The sequence below is a fragment of the Hesperophylax consimilis genome, chromosome 26 (assembly GCF_061612785.1).
Source record: "Hesperophylax consimilis isolate HC1 chromosome 26, BYU_Hcon_1.0, whole genome shotgun sequence".
In the NCBI taxonomy this organism is placed as follows: domain Eukaryota; kingdom Metazoa; phylum Arthropoda; class Insecta; order Trichoptera; family Limnephilidae; genus Hesperophylax; species Hesperophylax consimilis.
The window spans coordinates 21530345-21554292 of NC_142861.1; the positions used below are offsets into that span (position 1 = coordinate 21530345).

At 31.5% G+C, this 23948-nt stretch overlaps 1 protein-coding gene across 3 annotated transcripts; it reads left to right on the forward strand.

Annotated features, from left to right (window-relative positions):
• The first annotated feature begins 6598 nt into the window (after positions 1-6598).
• LOC149411294 (caspase-6-like) lies at positions 6599-23904 on the forward strand. 3 transcript variants are annotated; one of them, XM_089647377.1, is made up of 8 exons: positions 6599-6632; positions 10595-10760; positions 15950-16090; positions 17370-17554; positions 19828-20227; positions 21720-21866; positions 22654-22913; positions 23537-23904. In XM_089647377.1, the coding sequence occupies exons 2-8, from the start codon at positions 10676-10678 to the stop codon at positions 23831-23833; spliced, it is 1515 nt and encodes a 504-aa protein (XP_089503503.1). In that variant the 5' UTR covers positions 6599-6632; positions 10595-10675; the 3' UTR covers positions 23834-23904. The 3 variants fall into 3 exon arrangements, with proteins under 3 accessions (XP_089503503.1, XP_089503502.1, XP_089503504.1); XM_089647376.1 differs by lacking the exon at positions 6599-6632 and adding an exon at positions 7195-7249; XM_089647378.1 differs by lacking the exons at positions 6599-6632; positions 22654-22913; positions 23537-23904 and adding an exon at positions 7195-7249 and having other exon boundaries at positions 21720-21956.
• Positions 23905-23948: the final 44 nt, after the last annotated feature.

The window sequence follows — 23948 nt, forward strand, 5'->3', positions numbered from 1 at the left end:
CCGAATACATCAATGTTATGAATAAATCGATTTGCTTTTTTAATTTTTCCATATCTCAAATAGTTCCATATCTGGAGATAAGTATTGTAAATTAGGGTGTGGGTATCCATAGAGATAATCGCTATTAATTTTCGTTATTAGCTCGCTAAAATGGCCTGAAATTTTGAAAAAATAATAGTTATCGTGATTTGGGTAAAAAATAAAATATCTGGTCCATTTTTTTTATTTTGGAGCTAACTCACTTTTTCTTCCAAAACAGCAGTACAAAGAAGACTTTTATTCTTTGAAGATGTTTTTGAAATATGCGTGAACTATTTTTTAAATAATTAAGAAATCAAAAATAACACGTTTTCTGGTTAAAATCAAGGTATTGAACAAAAACTTACATCAACATTTTTGAACAAAATACAACAAATAATTACCACAAATTAATGATAATGTAGTACAAAGTCTTTAAGGACGGGTTGTTTCAGAGAATTTAAACAATTTTTCAAATTTCAAAGTTAATTTTCAAGTTCTGTGAAAGATAAAAAAGTCCTGTTAGTATTTGAGTTCTGTCAAGCAACTAGCCTATAATGATATAATAACAGAACTTGAATGAACGTTGAAAATTGACGAATTGTTCAAATTCTGTGAAACAATCCATCCTTAATCTTGTTTAGTTTAATTACTTTAAATCTTGCTTAAAATACAAATTCGGCATTACATTTTTAGAATGTAGCTTGGCGCAGATATAACCTTTTTGAGTATTATAGCCAGCCTCAGAAGAAGATGTCTGTGTAGTTACGCATATCTTTTTACTGATTGTGTGTGGCTAGGAAATTTAGGGAAACGGAGCCTTTTTACATTTCCTCCATCACATAGTTTTGATAATTCGTCCAACTTATGATGTTCAGCGGTGGAGGCCGAGTAAGAATTAAATTTGTGACCTGGCAGTCAATTAATTCAATGCAGTTATTGCAGTAGAAATTAATGTTCACAATGCTAAATTCTCCCAAAGTTTGAAGGACCCTATATTTTGATCCTTCTGCATCCGAACTCCCTTATACCCTTTTCTCCTCGGTTAGCATCGATAGAATAACGTTCTCCGGGTGTGCAAAATGTGTGTTACACACTCCTTAGCAAAATGTGTGTTACAAACTACTTAGCAAAATGTGTGTTACACACTCCTTAGGAAAATGAGTAATACACACTCTTTAGAAGACTTTTTGTAGAAGGGATACTGGACATCAAATGTTTATACTCGTACTTACTACGTACCTACTTGATATCAAGTATGCACATCTATACGCTAGCCCACAAACAAGGTATAATTAGGTACCGTCTAAAATTATCTTCATATAAATCCATTAAGCTCCATAACTCAATTTTTCCAGTATTCAGAATAGTTTTTTTTCCGCAAATGGCCGAAAAACAAAACTTTTTCGCATTAATAATTCAACTATACAACCACACAATTCACTATCTATAATTTAGAACACGTTGGCGAAGTATCTTTTTGGGCATTCATTTTTATTTATTTAAATTATGATTAAAAAATAAATCGCAGGTTAAGGTGACACAATACCCTGATAACGGGGATTTGCCCCGACGCTCACATTTTAATTATTTCTGATGTACGTATTACTAAAATCTTAAATGTTTCTAGAGGGATTCCTAGGGATGCAAGTAATTTATATTTAAGATCAATAAAAATAGGACTTTACTATTAAACATCTTATGTAAAACGGTTTGCCAATTTTATAAAACATTTTTCAACTATAAGATAAGCAGGAAGCACCAGATTTTATTTTTGTAGACGATGAATTGGTAACTTTGCGAGGAACCCCTCTAGAAAAATTTGAGATTTTATTAATGTATTCATAAAAATTAATTAAAACATACCACTCGGAAATATCCAATTTCTGTCCCGCTAAAGCAAACTCTGCCGTAAGTTACTTTAATACTCTTCAACGCACCTAACTGTATTCGTATGCAGGTGCTGAAGTACTTACACCGTTATACTTCAGTAACGGCCACAGCTTCAGCCGGAAAGGTCGTGTCTCTCCCGGCGCGACTGTACAGTGATTTATTTTACGTATTCATTTATTTAATCAAACGATTACTTTTAAATCTATTACTAAAATTTTCTGTTTTTTATAATTTGACTTCTTCCACAATTAAGTAAAGGTTTTTTGTATGTTTCACCAATATAAAAGAACACATTATTTTTTAGAAATGATTTGTACTTTAAATGTGCACAGTGGTCAACTTCCAGAGAAAATTGGGCATTGATAAAAAAATATGAAAACAGGTTATTTTGTACAATTTTTTTAATTCTTAAGTTTCTTTATTACAATAGTTAAATATTACCTGAAATATTTTTTTCAATAAAAAGTTCCGTTGTTATGTGTGATTTTTATTTGTAATTGTCACGCCTGAAAATGATTATAAAGTAGAACTTTTTTTCATATGAAAAGGATTTCAAATATAATTATTATAAATAATGTTAATGTTAATATTACAAATCAACCAAAAGCCATAATAAAAACCAGGTCATCAACAAATAAAACACTGAACATTCCGACAACACACACCACACACGGACAAAGACACTTTCAATACTACGCAACCAAACTTTTTAACAGTATGCCCATTACTTTGAAACAACTAATGACTACAAATACATCTACAAACTTTCTCAAAAAACATATCGTAGCCTGGATAAAAAATCAAGATATTCACTTTATTCAAAAGATTATAATTCCAAACCAAACATAACCAAAATATGATAAATAAAATTAAATATTATACACGTTCTTTAAGAATTATCCAAAAATTACATACACGCACATATATATGTGTGTTTTCATGTTTCAATATGTCTGTGAAAAAAAAAAAAAAAATAACTTTCTACTACAACACATAAATACCTGTCACACTTAATCACAAACACGTAAACACCTCAGCACAGGTTCTCCTAGTGAGGTGTTCACGTAACATACAATATCAACCACACACAGTTTTACCTACATCAACCTATGTTCTTTATTTTTTATACCTATTTTTCTGTACTTTTTTCTCTGTACTACAATATAAACCACTGTAAAAAATTGTAAAATGTGTATTCAAGAATAGACATAAATAAATAAATAAAATGTACACATTTTCTTTTTACATACAAATTATATTATTTGGCTTTCAGTCATGCCAATTTTTAATACATATAGACAAAACGGAGCATAGACAGACAATACATAGAAAAAATGATAGGAAATGTGACACACAGAAGCGAATTTGATGTAAAAGATTCACATCGAGATAAGAAAAGTGAAGTTAATTTTAAATGTAAATACGAAAACATGAAAAATTTGACAAATATTTAATCAGACAATGCAACACTCAACACTGTTAAGCTAAAAACGTTTTAATAAAATAGATAAGCCATTGCAGTGGCCTTCCAAGTATCTTTTCTATTCTAGAAATAATTTCATTTTCCGGCCACTGTTTGCAGTTCGCCTTACGACCAACTTCCAAAAATTTTCTCAATTTGACCATTTTCATCATCCAAAAGGGAATATTCAGCATTTCTACTGTCTTTAGCAGTCCCAGACGATGCTGTAGTGGGTCCAAAATAAACTAATCCTGACTCCTGCACGAGCGTTTCACGTTTTTTTCCAAATTACAAACATGTTAGTCATCAGCAGGAGGATTGGGTGGTGGATCACTCGACAGGGATGTTAATTTGAGTCTTCTTATAACAATTCAAGCCCAATAAGTTGAAATTAAACCAAACTGAGAGTGATGACTGATAAATTTTTTTATAGATTTTTAACTATTTTTTGTTAATTAAAAATTTATTATTGATTTACTTCTATTTTTAAACTTGAAAAAGATTGTGTTTTGATAACTTTACGCAGTTTAAAATGGCAATAAAACGTTAAAGGGTATAATTATTGTGAAAAAAATATTAATTAACAGATTTAAAAAAAAAAAACAAATTTCAATACATTTTAGCGAGCTATATTCAGTTTTCATTTTCTTTACAAGACGTAACTTTGAGATATCATGCGTTTCTGAAATCAAAGATTAAAAAATTCACACTCCCTAATGAACATGTACTCTGGAAGTCTTCACTTATCTTTTTTTACAAGACGCAACTTTGAGATATCAAAGGTTGAAAAAATTGACACACCATAATGTATATGTACTCTGAAAATGCCGGAATCTACACTTATCTTAAAAATGTCAGCCGATAATATTGTTATAATCATACCCTTTTTTCTACTAATAAAATGTCTGCTTCTAATACGCTTCAATTTGTTTTTTTTGGTTGACATGTCATTCAGTCTTCTTTTAATATTCCTGTACATTCAGTACTTACATACTTAAACCACGAAATAAATAGAACTCTAGACTTCATGTTTCATTTAATGTAGTTGGTTATCGCACTAATTTTATGTATAATTCTTGTTCTCAGAGGTTAGATATTTAACTTTATTGCTAAACATACATTGTTCGATTCAAAAATTAAATAGATCTTATTCGTATCAGTTTTTTATTTCTATTATTGCATTGTTAAGACCATTATTTACTTATTTGAGAAAAATTTACAAACTTTGTGAATTTTTTACTATCTATTTTTTTATGAAACGATTATAAAGTGATTTGACGATAATGTTTATATTACATTTGTCTAATAAAATATGTGTGGTTTTTTTTTCGTTATTAGTAATTTTAGTCGAAATTTAGTAGAAAAAACGTAAGGTGAACCGTTTTTAAACTTTTTGTGTTTGCAAACATTTTAATATTTCAAAATTATGTTTTTTTTTCTAACAATAACATTTGAATGCCGATTTCACCACCTTTTCAGATACATTCCGAAATATTACATTTTTCTGGATTTTATTGCACCACAACCGGAAATTTTCTAACCTTCTGACAGAATATGCCAGAGGCCAGTGGGATTTTAATCCACAAAATCGACGAATGTATTTCTTACCTAAGAGTTAATGCACTATGAATCAAGAAATTTATTCAAGACCTGACATTTTCGATGATTATTAATATCATTTCCTCATTACTACAGGTAATTTGCAATTTGTAATTTGCTTAGTCATAATAATATGAACGCGTCAAACTGGGCATCTCTGACAGATTAAAAAAAGTGAATGCTACACTTACCATTTTCGTTAGACTTTTTAAAGTACATTATTTAAGTTAGTGGATATATTTTCTGTGAACGCTGATTAACTATTTTCTTTTTATTGGATTGATTGTTATAGTATATTATATTGTTATAAAATATTAATCTCTGAAAGAAGCCTTCGGTAAAGTAACACTCAAGCTCTCCTCCAAAACAAAGCCTCAATGACTATAATATAATATCTAATATACAACGGTTGATTTGCACCCAATTCTTGCGGGACACCGTGCTTCAAATGATCCTCCTTTTCCATCGTGTATGTCTGTAAAGCTTCCTCCTGAGTTCGGAGACCCCCAGATTCCTTCACCTCCGGTAATTAATTTTACTGAAGTGAACCTGTTTCGTCTTTTGATCAATCATATACTCACGGTTGTTGTCACTCCAAGCAGGCACTGTAAAATGGTTGCTATAACCGAGGGTTTTACATTGCCTATTTGAACAGTACATAAGAAGATGGAGCTGACACCATCCATAGTCAGATTAACCGTTTAAATACATTCTAATATAAATATTATGATATACAATATACATAATAGACATACGTTTGGTTTTGGTTGATAGTTTTATTATTGAGAGCTATCATCTCATTGTTGATTGGTACTTGTTAGGTTCACACTTCATTGTCTGTTGAGATTTGGTTTGACAAAATTGTTTTGAAAAACCTGCCCTAGTTGAACTTTTTTTTGTGTACATTCGAATTCATAAAAGCTGGAATACTTTTTGTTTATTTAAAAGGGCCTTGACCTCGTAAGATTTTAAGAATTCCTTTGTGGAGATGTATTTTCTTATCAGTAAAACGTTTTTAATATCACTATCAGCTGAAGTTTTATAACGGTAGTAATTCGAAGTTCATAATCGTTCGGTATTATTTTGATTTTTCATAGTATGGGTAGGTAGCTAGGATTTACCTTGTTTTGAAAAGGTACTTAATGCTCACATGGATTGTGAACGTAGGTATCTTGGAGATTAGCATGATTTAAAGTAGGTACCAGTAGATTGAATTAAGTGTTTAAAAATTGGTTAATATGACAGACGAACATCAAATATACGTGCGGTATAATATATGTTACCTAGAAATCAGCTGTTTTCTCCGTTTGGGATGAATGCGTGTTTTTTTGACATCGAAGCCGATATCAACAAAATGATAAAGCGATAAGCACTCATTTTTTCTCAGAACTTATTTATCTGTGTAATCTCGTGCCCGTGGCACTACAAACTTCATATCTGACATTTTGGCAAAATATAATTTTTTGCACAAATTTTCTTAGAATTTTTTCTCCTGTCTAAAAATGTCCAATTTCTATTTGATTTCGCAGATAATAATGCAACAAAGTTATATTTAAAATACTAAAAAACCTGTTTAAAATTTTACAAAAGTTATAAACAACCTTTTACGATAAATATATTGTTATTTATCAAATGTTGAAACTTTATAACACGTTTATTGGTAAGGCCTATATTCATTTCTTAAAACAAAAAGGTTCCATTTGCATTGTGTTTGAGCTCATTCGTTAATTGTAAGGCCTATATTCACATTAACGAAAATATGAATATATATATGCAAAACGTATTGTAATTGAATTAACTTTATGTTTGTGAACATTGTATTCCAAAACAAAAAATTAATTAAAATAATCAAAACCCCGTTTCTCTGAGTTTTGCTGATTTTCAGGGTAACGAGGTTTTTACCTGGTATGTTTTGCTTAGTTTTTTGGTTAAATGCAAAGTGTTTTTGCTTACAATATTCTTTGACATAGAGATAATTCAATTAAAATACGTTCTGCATATTCAGTTTACCATAAATTACAAGTGTCAGTATTTTATTCGCGATTCAAAATTTCAACCTCGATATCTCCGTTTCATTTCAGTTTCATACGGTCGTGTCAGATATTAGCTTATAATTCCAAAGAAAAAAATTACGATAGCGATAATCTATTTTCCACAAAAAGGACGATAATAAAACACTTATCACCGGATATGGAATATTCAGTATAAGTTTAGTCTGTTCACGTGTCTGATGTTTTCGGCTAGTAATTTTAACGTTTTCTTGTGAAATCTGAAAAGGTTTGTATCAATATATTTATAAAAACGTGTAATCGTAAGTTTTGCGGCTGATAAGTGTTATTTTTATCTATGGTGGTAATAATAATTGTTTATGTATGTTTCCGCCATTTTAACAAAGCGGAAGACAAACTTAACAGAATCTAAAAATGGCCAGATTACTACTAACTTACATTTGCTGCTAAAAAAATCAACTCGTAAAATACAATGTTTTTTACTATATTTATTTATCTGTTTTAAAATATCATTTAAAAATTAAAATAAAAAATAAAATGATTTGACTGAGGATTATACCTTCCTTCGCGGGGACTGGAGTCAACCGCGCTAAACACCTCGCCAAATGCCGATCGGGTAGAACTGAAATTTATTACAACTGTTGTATACATAATTGCCACCAAAATTATTAGAATACATTGTCATCGACAACGAGTTTATATGTCGAGATTCAGCGCGGTTATGTCGGCAAGGGAGTTAATTTCCACTTTGAAGATTTGCGTTCATTCATTACCGAAAACAAAAGTGAAATTCAAATAAATGTACTTAAAATCATCACCTTCGAAATAAATCAAAATTCAGAAGGAAACCAAAGTCATAGCTCATGGAACAATAGTATTGCTTCCTGTAATTTGACAGGATTGGAAAAAAAGAGAATCAATTAAAATATGAAGACTTATTTAAGAGGAGGCTACAAGCCAAAAATGTGTACATTCTTGGTATACCTTATATTGTAGGTAATAGACATTAAAATCACTTGACAAACGGAGTCTAGAAACGTTCGAGTTCAAGGGCAAAACTGGTTTTTATTTAATTTGTGACTAATTTTATAAGAAAGCAAAAAATTTAATCAAGTGAAACTGTCACAGATAATCTATCTTAGCTATAATACTGTATTTTTTAAGTTTTTTCCTTCACGCGTTCATACATTTCTATTGAAAAAATATTTTTTTTTAGTACTTTGCCTTTATATTTTTTATTGGGTAATTCTTTTTTTTATTTACTCAAGCAAAACGATAGGAAAACCTTCAATCTATTTAATGAATATTTTTTTGTATTCATAATGTACACCAATTTGTTATAAAGATTAATCAAAATAGTGATTTAGCATTAAACTTCGCCTTAACTAGGTGGATATAAGGATTTTAATAAGGTTTTATAAAATCTCGTAATGACTGAGACTAGCGAAGTCCTGTTTTAAGTCAGCCGTTTTGGGATTAGTCTGTCTGTTAGTTTCAAGATGGTGGCCGGTTTCATGGTTCAGTGAATATAATTTTTTCAAATGTAAAATCTCATGTTTATTTGGACTTTCGTATTACAATTTTTTCAATATTATGGTATGTACCTGCCTGAAGAAAGTTTTAAAAATGAATTTTGAAAAGTTACATTTTTCTACGTGGACAAATTTAATAATTCCTTATTTTATTTTTTTTAATTGCATTAAATATTTGGTTTTGTAAGGAAATATGAAGTTATTTATTTGAGTACCAGCCTAAAAGTCTTGTTTGATTTATTAAATAAGAATATATTTTATATTAAAGAGCCCTTGAGGTGATTTTGCACAAAAACGGTGCTATACAAATCATCCAAATATTTTTATCTTTTCCGACTTTATGTCCGGGTTAAATTTTGCCCATATGAAAAACTAAACCTTTCCACACACACTTCCACAAATGATCATCTAGTCAATCAACATTATGCAAGTGCATTATTTAAGCAAAATAAATACAAAACAATACAAGAACAACACGTCAACTCACCAGAGATCAAATGGGAAAATAATTCACCGACTCCAGATACTTTCATATCAGAGGGTTTGGCTCTGTAGAACTCCTAACAGGGCCTATAAATCCTACTGATCCCTCAACATAAATATTTAAAAAATCTTTCATAATCCTACATTTATTTAAAATCACTGATTTTTGCATTTTTATATGTAAATTTTTTGATAGATCTAATACGCCTAAATTTTTAATGAGAGAGCTAGGTATAATGCAAGTAGCCGAAATAACAAGTGGTTTTATGTTTATAGTCTGAGAATGTCAAATTCTTTTTATCTCAGTTACTAAATCTGTGTATTTTATTATTTTTTTCATTTTTCAACAGATTTTTTAATACAACAGGAATTTGGAATAGCGATATCAATGATATAAGTTATTTTTTTTTAATTTTGTCATGTAAAACTATATCGGGTCTATTATGACTAATCGTTCGGTTTGTTAGTATAGTTTTATAATAGTATATTTTATAAAATTTGTTTTCTAAAAATGAATTTGGTGAGTATTCATAATACGGTAATATATTACAGCAGTCAATCAAGTTTTGTTTAATTACCAAACTTTGTTGAAGTATTTTTAAAACTTGATTGTGCATAAATATATACTCGGACGGTGCTAATACAGAATTTTTATTATTATTATTTATAAAAATTTTTTGGAAGCATAGTATACTGTTCACAGAACTATGTGTTTGGTCTAGTTGTCATATTTTAGTTCGGCATCGCTTTTCCGCTATTAAAATCGTTCTTGTTAATTAAACGCTCAATATTGTTCACTGTATGTACCTATCGTGATTCGAAAGTCCGATGTCCTCAGTCACAGGTTCTGCAGCTCAACAGCTCAGGCTCTCCTAGCCTAGTCTCCCGCCAAGTCTCCTGCCACCACCTTTGTCTTCACGATATTGTTCACTGTAGCTATCGTGTCTTTATATACCTATACATACCTTTGTCTTCGCACTTTGGCCAGTGACTGCTTCTGGTCACCGCGCTTTTTTCGTTTCGCTCCCAGCTTTACGTTGCCGGGTGGAGGAACTTACCCGGTAAACCACTGTCCACTTCTCACTAGTCTTCTCGACTCTTGCCTATTCAAGGGAGTGGATAAACCCTGACCCTGCAACCAGTCAGGCTAAGACAATATGGAGCAGTCACCTTATAACCCACCAGTACTGCCAGTGATAGTTATTTATATATCTTATTATTATTTTTAAATTTTGCATGTAAATTTAATCATACACTTTGTACTATTCTCTTTAGATCCGGCAATAACGATAATAATAATTTTCAAATTGTTTTTTCTTAATATTTACTGCACCTATTTATTATTGAGTCTAAATGTGTATACTCACAAAACTTGTATGCAGGAGCACTGGAGGGTCTAGTGGTCTAGAGGCGTTCATCTATGATTCTATAACTTATTTATAAACCGCCTTGCATCAAATGGCACTGATCGTCGATTTGTGACGATGTCAAATTGGACTATTGGTGAAACAGCTGGCCCTTAGTTAAATCTACTTATTTTTTGTTTTTCAAATCAATCTTGGTATATTATTTCAAATGATAATTATATGTGTTTGTAGTCGTTTTAGGTTCCGGATAGTTCTCTGAGTCAACACAACTACTAAAGGCAAAAACGAGAAAAGATAATACGCATCTTTAAAATGGCGCAACAAAATACAGAAACGCCTAACCTTTCAGGGAAAAAACCAGGGATAGTTTACATATTTTTACAAAAAATATTCGATGGTAAGTTATCTTGACAAATTTGACTTTGATTTAAAATAAAAACAAGAGTATTTTTTTAAATCTTGAATACACAAATATATATACATTTTACATTTAAGCAAAAACACTTGAAAAACGTTTCGATTTATTATTCAACTATCTAAGCCGCTCCCAACCAATTCTTGTTAAAGAATTTATTAACTTACTTGGTGATTGAAGACGGCTCACGTGCATTGTGTGGCCTATCTGTACGAATATGCACGAACATCGTTTCATATATACTGATAAGTTATTCTGACTCTTCACGTGATCTTAATTCAGTATTGGATTCACTTGATTGTGCAATGTCTTCCTCCGTTATTTTAACATTTACTTTCATATCAGCTTTTCTCCTTGCATCATTTTCTCAATTGTCTACTTTAAATTTATAAAAATTGAAAAAACTCATGAAACCTTAGGTATGCTCCATTGTGGTGATGATTATTAAAAATATATCAATTATTATTATTCTAATTGAATCATATATTTTTGTTTTGTTTTCTTTATTAGGTAGTATTATTTTTTGTATATTTTACACGATCAACAGAAAAAAAATTAGGTCGTGTCATGCCCAAGACTTCACCAGACTTGAGCCTTCACTCAGCTACATGCTCAATTAAGCTACATGTTTCCATACCTTTTTTGGCTAAGCGTGGTCTTGTTTTTACATGGATTACACGTACGTTTGGAATTTCGTCTTTCTGTAAATTTGTTTGTTACGTCCCTGTTCCGGTTAAAGATGGTGGCCGTTTTAACCTGTGATGCGCCGCAGTAGCTAATAGGCATGATAAAAAAAGGGTCTCTGCATGTAATTAGATATTCTGAAGAAAATATTTATGATGGATTAAACATTACCTTTATAAAAAAATATAAACACATATTCCGAAAGACGGTACAATATATAAAAACATAATTTTTCGAAAATTGTTCATTAAATAATAATACCTCCAACTTCTGACGTTTCCCATACATTCTGATGGTAACCGGCTACACTTGCACTTCCTAGAGGCATGAGTTGTGCGCCTTGGTTTTCTCTCATACATTTTAATGCATTTTATGTGAAATTATATTCTTTGTTTTACTTTTTTTTTTATTATACATGTCAATTCTTTTTTTAATTAAGTATCCAATATATATGCATACTGCTTTTTCAGTCGTTCATTAAAAAAATATAATAAAAGGTTAAAAAATACTTAAATAATTATGAGAAAATTTACAAAAAATATCAAAATATTTAATAAATAAATCCTTTCCTACAGCCCCTACCTTAACCCGTCTCAGTAGGCTGCCCATCCGGGTGGCGACATACCTCCCCTGCTTTTACGCCGTACAGACAGAGTCGCTCTTGTGAGGCATGGACCTAAAAAGTCCATGACAGAGCATTAATGCGATTTTGTATGAATGGCATTGAAACCAAATCTAGGATGAGGGGAAATTGCCTAGCAGCCATCTTGTATGACTAAGTTTTAAACTGATTTGTATGCAAAGTGGTGCTCAACGAACAGTAATAATTTCTCTTTGTGTGTTGAAAATGCAGTTATAACGGTTTATGATTTTTTGTGTATTTGATAAGACGAGGAAAGGGACATGAAATTAAAAAATGTATGTAGGTTTTGGCATTTTTCATACATCTTCCCCCTCACCCCGCGGCTTCAAATTGTTATCGAATTGCTCCGTCCAGGTTTTAGGGTCCATTTTGTGAGGTGTCACATAAAAATACAAAAATGTGTGTTGAACATCAACATTAACGATGATAATAACATCAACATGAACATAGAATGCTACGCGAAACTCACACAGCTTTGCCGAATCACCCTTATTTTTTTTGCTGTTTGTTCGTAAACTGAACCACGGAACCCAATTTTTTATATTTATTTTTTATCAAAATACATTTATAAAGCGCAAAACACCGCCACTAAATACTCAATTTGCCGCCATTTACAGCAATGTCAATATGCCATACCAGCTCCCTCTAGCAGCTAGAGTTATTGATATTGTCACTATTTAATAGTTGGACGTATTATTATATAACATACTTGCTACCAGTTACATTATTTATTTATTTAAGAAATATACATTATTTATTGCTTCATTAACAACATTTAATATTTGTTTAAACATAAATTGAAGATGTCCACTGGCTTTGTATAATTGTTTCCCTCCATTAGTATTCTGGGCAAAGAGGAATACATATGGTAGTTAGTCCCAGAATTTCTGCACTGAAATAAATCCTGGCTTCTAGTATTACGTTGTGGAATCCTAAAGCTTATCAATTTTAGCAATACCGGACTATCAACTAAATCATTTAGAAATACTAAGTCAGTGAAAATCTTCTGTCTTACAATTTGAGCATATTCATATAATTTAACAGAGTGTTGTAGTTCAACATAGATGCATTACACAATGACTTTACAAGGCACGCACTTTATAAATCTCAAAGTGACAAGCAAAAGTACGTCAATTGGAGTACTTTTGTTTTTCGTAGTTTTAGCAAATACCTATAAAGTTAATAATAGTCCAACTCCAGTTAAATATTGTCAGTTTCAACGTGTGTTCAGATCTTGACGGCGGATGTGACTGTCCACCGGGCCCAGGAGAGGCCGATTTGGGGAGACCCTTTGACCTCTCCAGCTGGTGTCTCTCGACCCATCGTCTTTAACCGCACCGGAAGGGATGGATTCATACATCCTTCATTTCTGGGGACACTGACTCCTAGATTCCTACCTATCATACCTTTTTCCTTTCCGAAACTTCATATTGACGTTGATATTACTTTTAATTTATTTAGTGCATGGTTGTGGTGTTTAGTGTTTTTCGATTTGCATTATAATCAATATTTATAAAAATGTCCCAAAAATTAGGTTCTGTGCGTACAGTTTACGGATGTTATAATTACAACAAACAAAAACAAACAAGTCGTTTTTCAGGATGCCAAAGTTGTGAAAATTAAATCGAATTCACAAATAATTACAATAATAGTCCTTATTAAATCATACATTAATAACAATAATTTTTAAGCAAAAAGAAATTAAAGAAAATTTCTCTCAATTATTTATGTATTTTATTAGCTATCTAAAACATCAAAGACAGAGTTAATAGCCGCATGGATATTTTTTCATGGATGAACAAAAAGCATTAAGGTAGTATGAAAGTTACCTAATTTATATATATATTTTCGATTTCTATAATTTATTCGTAAAATAGAGAATATTATAATGTATTAATTCACATAAAATCGAAATTTAAAATTATTTCACATAAAATCCTATAAAATGTTTGAAAGAAAACCAAGGCGCACAACTCAACGCTAATGTAACATACTGCCTTCAAAATGTATGGAAAATGTAAGAAGTTGGAGGTAATACTACTATTATAGGGTAGATTTTAGCATTAGTAATATCTCCAGCTTCTCACATTTCCCATAAATTCTGATGGCAACATTCTACACTTACTGCTTTTTTTTCTCATATAATAATATTTCAGGAAGGTAATAAAATACTTGTTAATTAAACAATGAGAAATTTAACAAAAAATATATATATGTATAAATAGGAATTATATATTAAATTTATTTACCAATATATTTAATGTATTCATTAATAAATTCAAAACATCAAAATTGACGATAATTTCTAACTTCAACGTGAATGCAGAATGCTACATGGAATTCGAGTAACACAGACTTGCTGAAATTACCTTAAATGTTTTAAAGTTATATTTTTCATGGTATAATCCACTTTTAACGTAATCAATAACATTTTATTTACTAGGATTTCACGACCTCGTATTATTTTTACCAACTGACCTGTCAATATTTTTTGGCTCCCTGAAAAACGACTTGGATTGTTTTTGCCGTTTGTAATTATTACATCCGTAAACTGCACATACAGAACCTACCTTTTGGAACATTTTTACGTTTTATTTTATCAACAGTGATCAAAATAAATTTAGAAATCGCTAAACGCTGAAAACAAGTACTAAATAAAATAATTTTGACGCCATTGAAAGCTATGTCAAAGTCAATATGCCACCCCATAAATAAACCACTCACATTCCTACTATTTCACTGGAGTTATTGACGCATTATTACTATTATAGGGTTAGAGTACTTAACTGTCACGCGTCGCGTACGTTCGTGTGCTAACTTTAATTAAATTGCCTTAAAAAGGTGCCAATATACCCTCGTGTGTGATAAGAAAGTGTTTTAATTATTCGGCAATCAAATTACAAAGTCAGTGCTGTCGACAACTAAACTTTACTATAAAAAATAGTCTAGTCACTCTGTTTATTTATAACATTCCAAACCGTCGTTGCCCCATTATGGTACGACACTGACTTAATCATCTGACGCCTCAAAATTCGGCCGCCCAGGCCCCCTACTCTAGTCGGATTTGAGGCAGTATTCAACGCAACTTTTGAATGCGAAAATGCCGCCCAGTCCTATCGTATATTCCGTTCATACACATATATTTTTGGTTCCATGATAACTCAATACAATAACAACTAAACACACCTTTAGAAAATAATATAAAGTCTTACTAAAACTAACCTATATTCCTAACCTGCGTAACCTTTTTAAATTAGAGATGAGTAGGCTTCCGAGGAGTGCTTCCTTTTAAAAGAACTCGAATTCTAGGAGTGCGTCCGGGTCCTTGTCCGGGTCCCGACCATTTTTATTGTATTTTGTTTAAAAATTATACGAAACATAGCTACATGATTTATATTCATAAGAGTTAAGAAACTCATTTAAATTTTTCAAAATTAAAAAACACAGAAAAATAGTTTTTTCAATCACTTAAATAATTTGTTACTAGTACTGAATTTAAATTCCTTCGATATTATTATTTAACTAATTAACTCATCGGTACCGAAAAAGACACCCGGTTCCGAGTCCGGGTCCTAGTTCGGGTCCGGGTCCATGTTCGAATTCGAATTCGAGCCCGAGTCCGAATACGAGTCCGAGTTCTCTGGGAGTGGTTAATTTGAAAAAAGAGTAGGAGGAAGAGCGGAGTTACACACCGCTAAATTAAACTACTTTTTGTTTCATAACGTTTCATGACTTTACATAACTTAATAAAAGTGCGTTGAATTGTAATTTTGTTGAGTTATCCGGTTACCATGTGTTTTAATTTTTATTTTGAATAATATTTTTTAATCCTTTGGTTTTTAAGGTTATGTCTCGAGAACAGAAGATGACGACTTGACGGATACTGAGAACATTACAAAGTGTTTCAAGAAGCTCGGTTTTGATGTGGAAAAGCCACTGATAGACGGTACTACGGACGATATAATAAACGAATTCAAGGATAAAGGTATGGGAACCACAAAATAAACTTTTATTGTCAGGCAAAGATATCCAAAGTGGTTATGATTTGAGATTTTCACTGCCAAAAGCTTTAAAATTTTGACTATCATTGGGATATTTTTTTTTTTCTTAAATCAAAAGTTTATATTTTATCAGTTTTTATATTGTGTAGTATATCCAAAACCAAACCAATTATGGATTTCCTCCTAGTAACTGTAATAAGACTACAAAATAAGAATAAAAAATGATAAATTTGAGAAAATTGTACAAAACAAAATATTGCTCGTGAAAAGACAACAATACACTCCTATTGTTTAGTATCGCCCTAATGAAAGACAACTATTTATGTGTATACTATGGTTTTCGTTCTACTAAATAATAGATCGATAGATTAATAACAGATTCACTCTGCCAATACACTCTTTTGCGTAGTATCACCCTGGTGTATGACAACTATTCATATCTATATTATGGTATACATCAGAAGGCACGGGTTCAATTCCCCTTGGCGGCATTTATTTTTACTCGGGAGATATTTTTAATTTGTATTAATATTTCGGGCCACAAATTATTGCTTATAATTATTTGCTATCCATTATGCTATGCATAAAACCTTGTCTTATAAACATTAGTTTATCATTAAAAACAATTATGGTATTCGTTCTACTAAATAGTAGATCGATAAATTAATAACCGAGTCACTCTGCAATGCACTCTATTGTGTAGTATCGCACTGGTGAAAGACAACTATTCATGTGTATATTATCATTTTCGTTCTACTAAATAATAGATTGATAGATTCATAACTGGGTCACTCTGCAATACACTCTATTGTGTAGTATCGCTCTGGTGAAAGACAACTATTCATATGTATATTATGATTTTCCTTCTACTAAATAATAGATCGATAGATTCATAACAGGGTCACTCTGCAATACACTCTATTGTGTAGTATCGCACTGGTGAAAGACAACTATTCATTTGTATATTATGGTATTCGTTCTACTAAATAGATTATTGTTCCATAATTATTTGTAATATTTTAAAATACTCGCATCAATAATCATCCACTCTTTTGTTTTATTCTCTTTCATTACATACACTTCATGTAGTATCCATTTCTTTTCTCAAAATTTTTGTCTGTAACATAACTGAGTTTTTGTAACTGGATAGTTCTCACGTAAGTGAGAACATCTGTAAAAACTCAGTATAAATAAATAAATGCCTGATTTGTATACTTAAATATATTCATCCAATGAAGATGCATATTGTTTTGATATTTTCAGTATGCAAATCGGACACGCTTCAGTACGAGTGTGTGTTTGTGTTTTTCGTTACCCGCTCCCCGGGGCCAGGACAACTTCTATGTCGCAAAGACGAAAAATCTGAGGGCTTAATTGATGACGAAAAGATTTTGGGCCTCATGAAGGGCGAAGAATATTCCGGCATGCCAAAGATATTCATCTTTCAGGTAGTAATTTTATAATATTTAATTAATTACGACAATATTAACGACTCTCAAACGAAATATAAAAATATTCTGCAATTCCAAAGATATTCATTTTTTAGGTAGTAATTTTATAATATTTAATTAATTACGACAGTATTAACGACTCTTAAACGAAAGATAAAAATATTCTGGCATTCCAAAAATATTCAACTTTTAGGTAGTAATTTTATAATATTTAATTAATTACGACAGTATTCACGACTCTTAAACGAAAGATAAAATATTCTGGCATTCCAAAGATATTCATCTTTCAGGTAGTAATTTTATAATATTTAATTAATTACGACAGTATTAACGACTCTTAAACGAAAGATAAAATATTCTGGCATTCCAAAGATATTCATCTTTCAGGTAGTAATTTTATAATATTTAATTAATTACGACAGTATTAACGACTCTTAAACGAAAGATAAAATATTCTGGCATTCCAAAAATATTCAACTTTTAGGTAGTAATTTTATAATATTTAATTAATTACGACAGTATTCACGACTCTTAAACGAAAGATAAAATATTCTGGCATTCCAAAGATATTCATCTTTCAGGTAGTAATTTTATAATATTTAATTAATTACGACAGTATTAACGACTCTTAAACGAAAGATAAAAATATTCTGGCATTCCAAAAATATTCAACTTTTAGGTAGTAATTTTATAATATTTAATTAATTACGACAGTATTCACGACTCTTAAACGAAAGATAAAATATTCTGGCATTCCAAAGATATTCATCTTTCAGGTAGTAATTTTATAATATTTAATTAATTACGACAGTATTAACGACTCTTAAACGAAAGATAAAATATTCTGGCATTCCAAAGATATTCATCTTTCAGGTAGTAATTTTATAATATTTAATTAATTACGACAGTATTAACGACTCTTAAACGAAAGATAAAATATTCTGGCATTCCAAAGATATTCATCTTTCAGGTAGTAATTTTACAATATTTAATTAATTAAGACGGTATTAACGACTCTTAAACGAAAGATAAAAAAGGCAGAAAAAGATACAGTCTTATCTATGAATTGAACTCAGGACCTCTTCCTTGCCGGGAAGTGCAGTTCCTACATTCGACAAAACATTTTTCTGTCTTTTCATTGTCTGTCTTCAATGATTAAATACACAATATGAGGTTTGACTTATTAAGTTATTGCACTATAAAAAACATTGTTTTTACCCAAAATGATTCAAGGGCTTCTTACAATAAAATAATAACTCAACATATAAACATATGAATTTATTTTTTAATAAAATACTTTTTGTTTTAAAACCACCAGTTTTTAATAATGTTTAGAACCGACCGGTTTCGCTTTACTCAAGCATCTTCAGGTTACAAATTATTACTAGACAAGAAGTACAAAGTCTGAGCTTATATATAAAAAAAATTTGAGGGAGACAACATGATATGAATATAACAAACACAGAGAAAACATACAATACATTTACACAAGTACAAAAGACATGCGAAAAAACGAAAGATAATTATGTAGACTAATGGATTATAATAATATACATGGAGAAACAAGTGGTTTACATTGATATAACATAATTTTAGCGCTGCCCGCAAGGTGTCAGATAATCTTCGGTCAATATACACAACTTTTTATTAAATTATGTCATTCGTTATACAAAATGACTGGCTTACTGATGAACGGAGACAGACTAACGAAGCTCGTAGAATTGAAAGACGTCATGTACGCAATCAATTGAATTCATTTGCGATTTGAGAAACAGAATTCAAAAAGTGGTTCGAAATATCACGAGTTATGGCCAAAGACCTCATTAATCAATTAAATCGTTTCTTAGTGTCAAAAATTACATGCGGGCTGCCAATTTGTATTAAGGTGTGTGTTTTTCAATTCGACATTGTCAACTTATTCGTATGTAAGTAGCCTTTTGATGCAGGTATAGGAATGCCGATCCATACACAGTAGCTGCCAGTGTTGCTATTGTAGGTTTATTTCGTCTTCAATATCGGCTTGGCTATCGTGGGCGCAACCGTGCTCGGGAAATTGATAAAAATCATCTTCAGTTAAGCCTATCGATCCATTAAGTTATCGATTTATCCATGCAAGACCCCCTGATCGATCAATGAAATTTATTATCTGCACAAGAAATAAATTCGATATTATTGGGAAAGTTTGGTCGTTTTTACCAAATAGCAATTCTACTGTTTATTTTTTCATTGGGTATGTATTCTTTTTAATCACTTTAAATTGATCATTTCAGGCATCCAAGGCGATAAAACGCGACGAAATACAGAATACAGAGACTGACGGTCCAGGCGCAGAAGTTGATCGTGTTCCTGATGTGGCAAATTTTGTAGTGATTAAGAGCACATTTGAACGCAAACCATCTGTATCAGAAAACGGGTCTTATTTCTTAAAAGTTTTTTGTGAAAATATGGCAAAGATTGGAAATGATGCTTCCTTATTCGATGTCATGGCTGCAGTCCTTCGTGAGCTAAAAGAAAATCGAAACAATCCAACGCCACCTAATAACAGACTGCCAGAAATAAGCAGTACACTTCTAAAGTCAATGTTTTTCCATTCAGAAAGAAAAACTTCCTTAATTTCTTCTCATTATGAAGTCAAACAGACAATTGGAAAACTTATTGTTTTTTGCTTTTGTAAGTTTTCATAATATAAATCTAGAATTAATAACAAATCAATGAGTAATGATGTCACTAAAACCTTCAAACTCTCAAAATGTTGACGTACCTAGTTCAATAGTAAAGCATTTTTTAAATTTATTTTTATTTGCAAACTGTTGACGTAGTTCAATAGTAAAGCATTTTTTAAATTTATTTTTATTTGCAAAAGTTCTTTGATTGATTCAGGTACATTACATTCTAATATAAAATATAAGACATCCCCCAAAATAATCCTTAAAATATATATTTATACCCCATTGCAAAACCAGGCTGGCCCAAAGGTACATTATCTGTATTGCCCCATAATTGTTCAATTCCTTACCAAATTCCAACAAAATGTGTCGACACCTGAGTTCATGTAAAAAATGTTAAAAGCTGGGTAAAAAAAAAACTTAAGCTGAATAACCTTTTCCTATAACTTATACTACCTTTATTTATGTCAAAATATATAATATATATATGTGGGGCAATACAGTTAATGTACCTTTGGGCCAGCCTAGTTTTACAGTGGGGCACTGTATACTTATGTTGTGTGTCTCTCATCTGACTAGAGCATTGAAAGCAGTAATCCTTTTTAAAGTAAGATTATGGCGGTACCAACTTTATAAGTTTATATTTATTTATTTATTAACGACTATACATGTGAAGATACAAAATATTGTGTAAATGAGTATAAATAACTTATTTTCTTAGTCCTCCTCACTAGGCTGTGCTGTGCTGAGGCCCACTAAAGTTATTTAATTATATTTGATTAGGCGCGTCTTCTGTGTCGTTTTTAGTGCTGTTTGGTTATTTCCTTGACCCTTTTCAGCCAGATTTTAATACTGGACTTATGCTCATACTTTTCTATTCATTTTATATCTGAGGGAAGATCTTGTGGAGTTTTGTTGCAAAATCTATTTGGTTTCTTAGTCCGAATGTAGTTTTATAACTTGAAATGTTTTTTATGTTATTTTGATTTGATCTAGTGTAACGGATACGCGATTTTGTAGGGGTTCAGAATTTTTCAATACTTTCAAAAGTATATTTTTGGCATATTTGTTGTACGTTAAAACTTTTGAAAATGTCTATCAAATGCGTTATTGTGGGTACTTTGAGTACGGTCTTTACGATTCCTTTTTTAATTGTGTGGGATTAGATGACTGCAGCAGTGTAGAGTGAGAACAACTTCATAGTCTATAAGTAATTATGTTAGGTTTGTCTTTCTCTCACATCCCAGCTCTCAGTTAGAATAGACACAAGTTACAGTCGCATCCCCAATCCTTGTAACGTGTTAACAATAAACTCAGATCTTGAACTTATCTGGTGTCATCGGGTATCAATATAACAAATTGTATTCAGTTTATGTACGTACTTTGACATAGCAGATCTCTGTCCTGTAATTCCACATTCGATTCGAGATGTAGATGCATCTGGAACCCTGTTTTTTTAATAATATTGAAATCAACTCTGGTAATATTCTTTTCAGCAAAGTTGTATGGAAACAAAAAGTTTCCAAGGTTGGGAGCAGACAAAGATGTGGAAAAGATTCAAACAAGTTTTCAGAGTATTGGTTTCACGGTTGAAGTCTATCATGATCTAAAAGCAGACAAAGTTCGAAAAGTTCTGAATTATGGTGAGTTAATCACGTACTTCAATTAATGAATCTTTTACCTAATATGATTACAAAAATAGTAACAATGGGGTAACAGGGCGAATAGAGCTGATAAGACAAATTAATAAAATCTTTCTACGTAATTTGAATAATTTAAATAATAATTGAATTAACGAAATTGTGTAGGGGGAAGAAAGAGTGTAGGGGGGATGAAAGGACATAGGGGGGAAGAAAGGGTGTAGGGGGAAGAAAGGATGTAGGGGGCAAGAAAGGATGTAGGGGGGGGGGAGAAAGGGGACATGTCTAAAATTGTGCTACTCGATAAATCTAATTGCTTATATATGGCGAGGAAGTTTAAGCGATTTTATTCAAATTGCAAAGTGATGGCCACCTGTGGAAGTTAAAAAAAAACAGTATTGTTTCTGAAAAAAAAAATACTATAAATCTTTCTGGCTTTTTTAAAAGTACAAAACAGAAAAGGAACAAAAGATTCCTAATGTAAATAAATGAAAGATAGGACATAAAATTAATCAATTTTTTTTTTGATAACGCTCAACAAATCTAACAATCTATTTCAGTTGCATAATTATTTAGAATATACCAGGGTAATCCCAAAAGTGAAGTCTAGAAAGCTCCGGGGACGCAGGGAAACTTAACATGCGGCTGTCGGCCACACTGTTGTATGTGTTGCTTCCCCCATCCCAACAAGTCTACGCGCACCTCACTGGAATGCTCAGTCATGGTTTGGTTCTCGTTTACAGAGACTTTACTTTTGATTTAACCCTCGTTATAAAACTTTTTTTTTCAGGAAGTGTTTTGTGTAGAAAACCGGAATGTCAGGTTAAAGCGCAATGCAATCTTCGGCATAAAGGAGACGCTTCACGCTGCACGGACTATAGTAACGATAGTTGTATAGCTGTTGCTATAATTGGTACTGGCGAATCTGACCATCTGCAAACAACTGGAGAGGAGATGAAAATAGGAGATATAATAAGTAGACTTATTATGACAAATAAAAATAAAACAAGAGAAGATCTTTCCGGGAAACCGAAATTGTTTTTCCTGCAGGTGGGTACATTTTTTTAAAACTATGTGCAAAACTCACTGACCAATAAACTATAAACAAAAATGGTGGATGAGTGTTGGTCTTGGCGTATTTGATGAATAATTTAAATGAGTGTTGTATGCAGGTAACTTACATAACAACTTTCTTATTTTCTGATGAATTAATGTGAGTTAGCGTCGTTCGCAGATAACGAACATAATCACTTTCTTGTTTCCTGAAGGATTAATGCGAATGAGTTTTGTTCATTGACAACTAACAACTTGCTTGTTACCTGAATGATTAAATGTGGATGGTTGTTTTTGATTGATAACTAACAACTTGCTTATTTCCTGGAGGATTAGGGTGAGTGTCATCCGCAGATGACTAACATTATAACTTGCTTGGTTCCTGAAGAAGAGACGTGAATGAGTTTCGTTCGCAGATAACTACCATAATAACTTGCTTGTTCCCTGAAGGATTAAATGTGAATCAGTTTTGTTCATTGATAACTAACAACTTGCTTGTTTCCTGGAGGATTAATGTGAGTGTCGTTCGCAGATAACTTGCTTGTTTCCTGAAGGAGAGACGTGAATTAATGTGGTTCACAGTTAAATTGCTAACATGGCGACTTTTTTGTTTCTTTAAGATTTGCCGAAATTTACCATATTACCCGCTTGACCCGATCACCACCCCGCTGGTATTTGATGATACCGTGATCTTCCATAGTTGTTACGAAGGAGAATTTTCAAAACGAGAAGAAAGTGGTTCCTGGTTTATTCAGCAACTATACAAAACAATCAATGAAATTGGTAACGAGTCTATTTCACTAATTAAGATGTTACAAAAAGTCCAGGAAATGTTTGTGGCCAATCATGGAAAAATACAGATGCCCGTTATTTATAGTACTTTGTCAAATAATTTAATAATTAAAAAAAAACTTTAACATAAGAATGCCCAATAATTTGTAATACATAATTAACAATTAGTCGTTTTAATTTTATTGAGGGAACAATTTTACCATATCATATCTTAGCAATGTTAAAAAAATATTCCTAGTT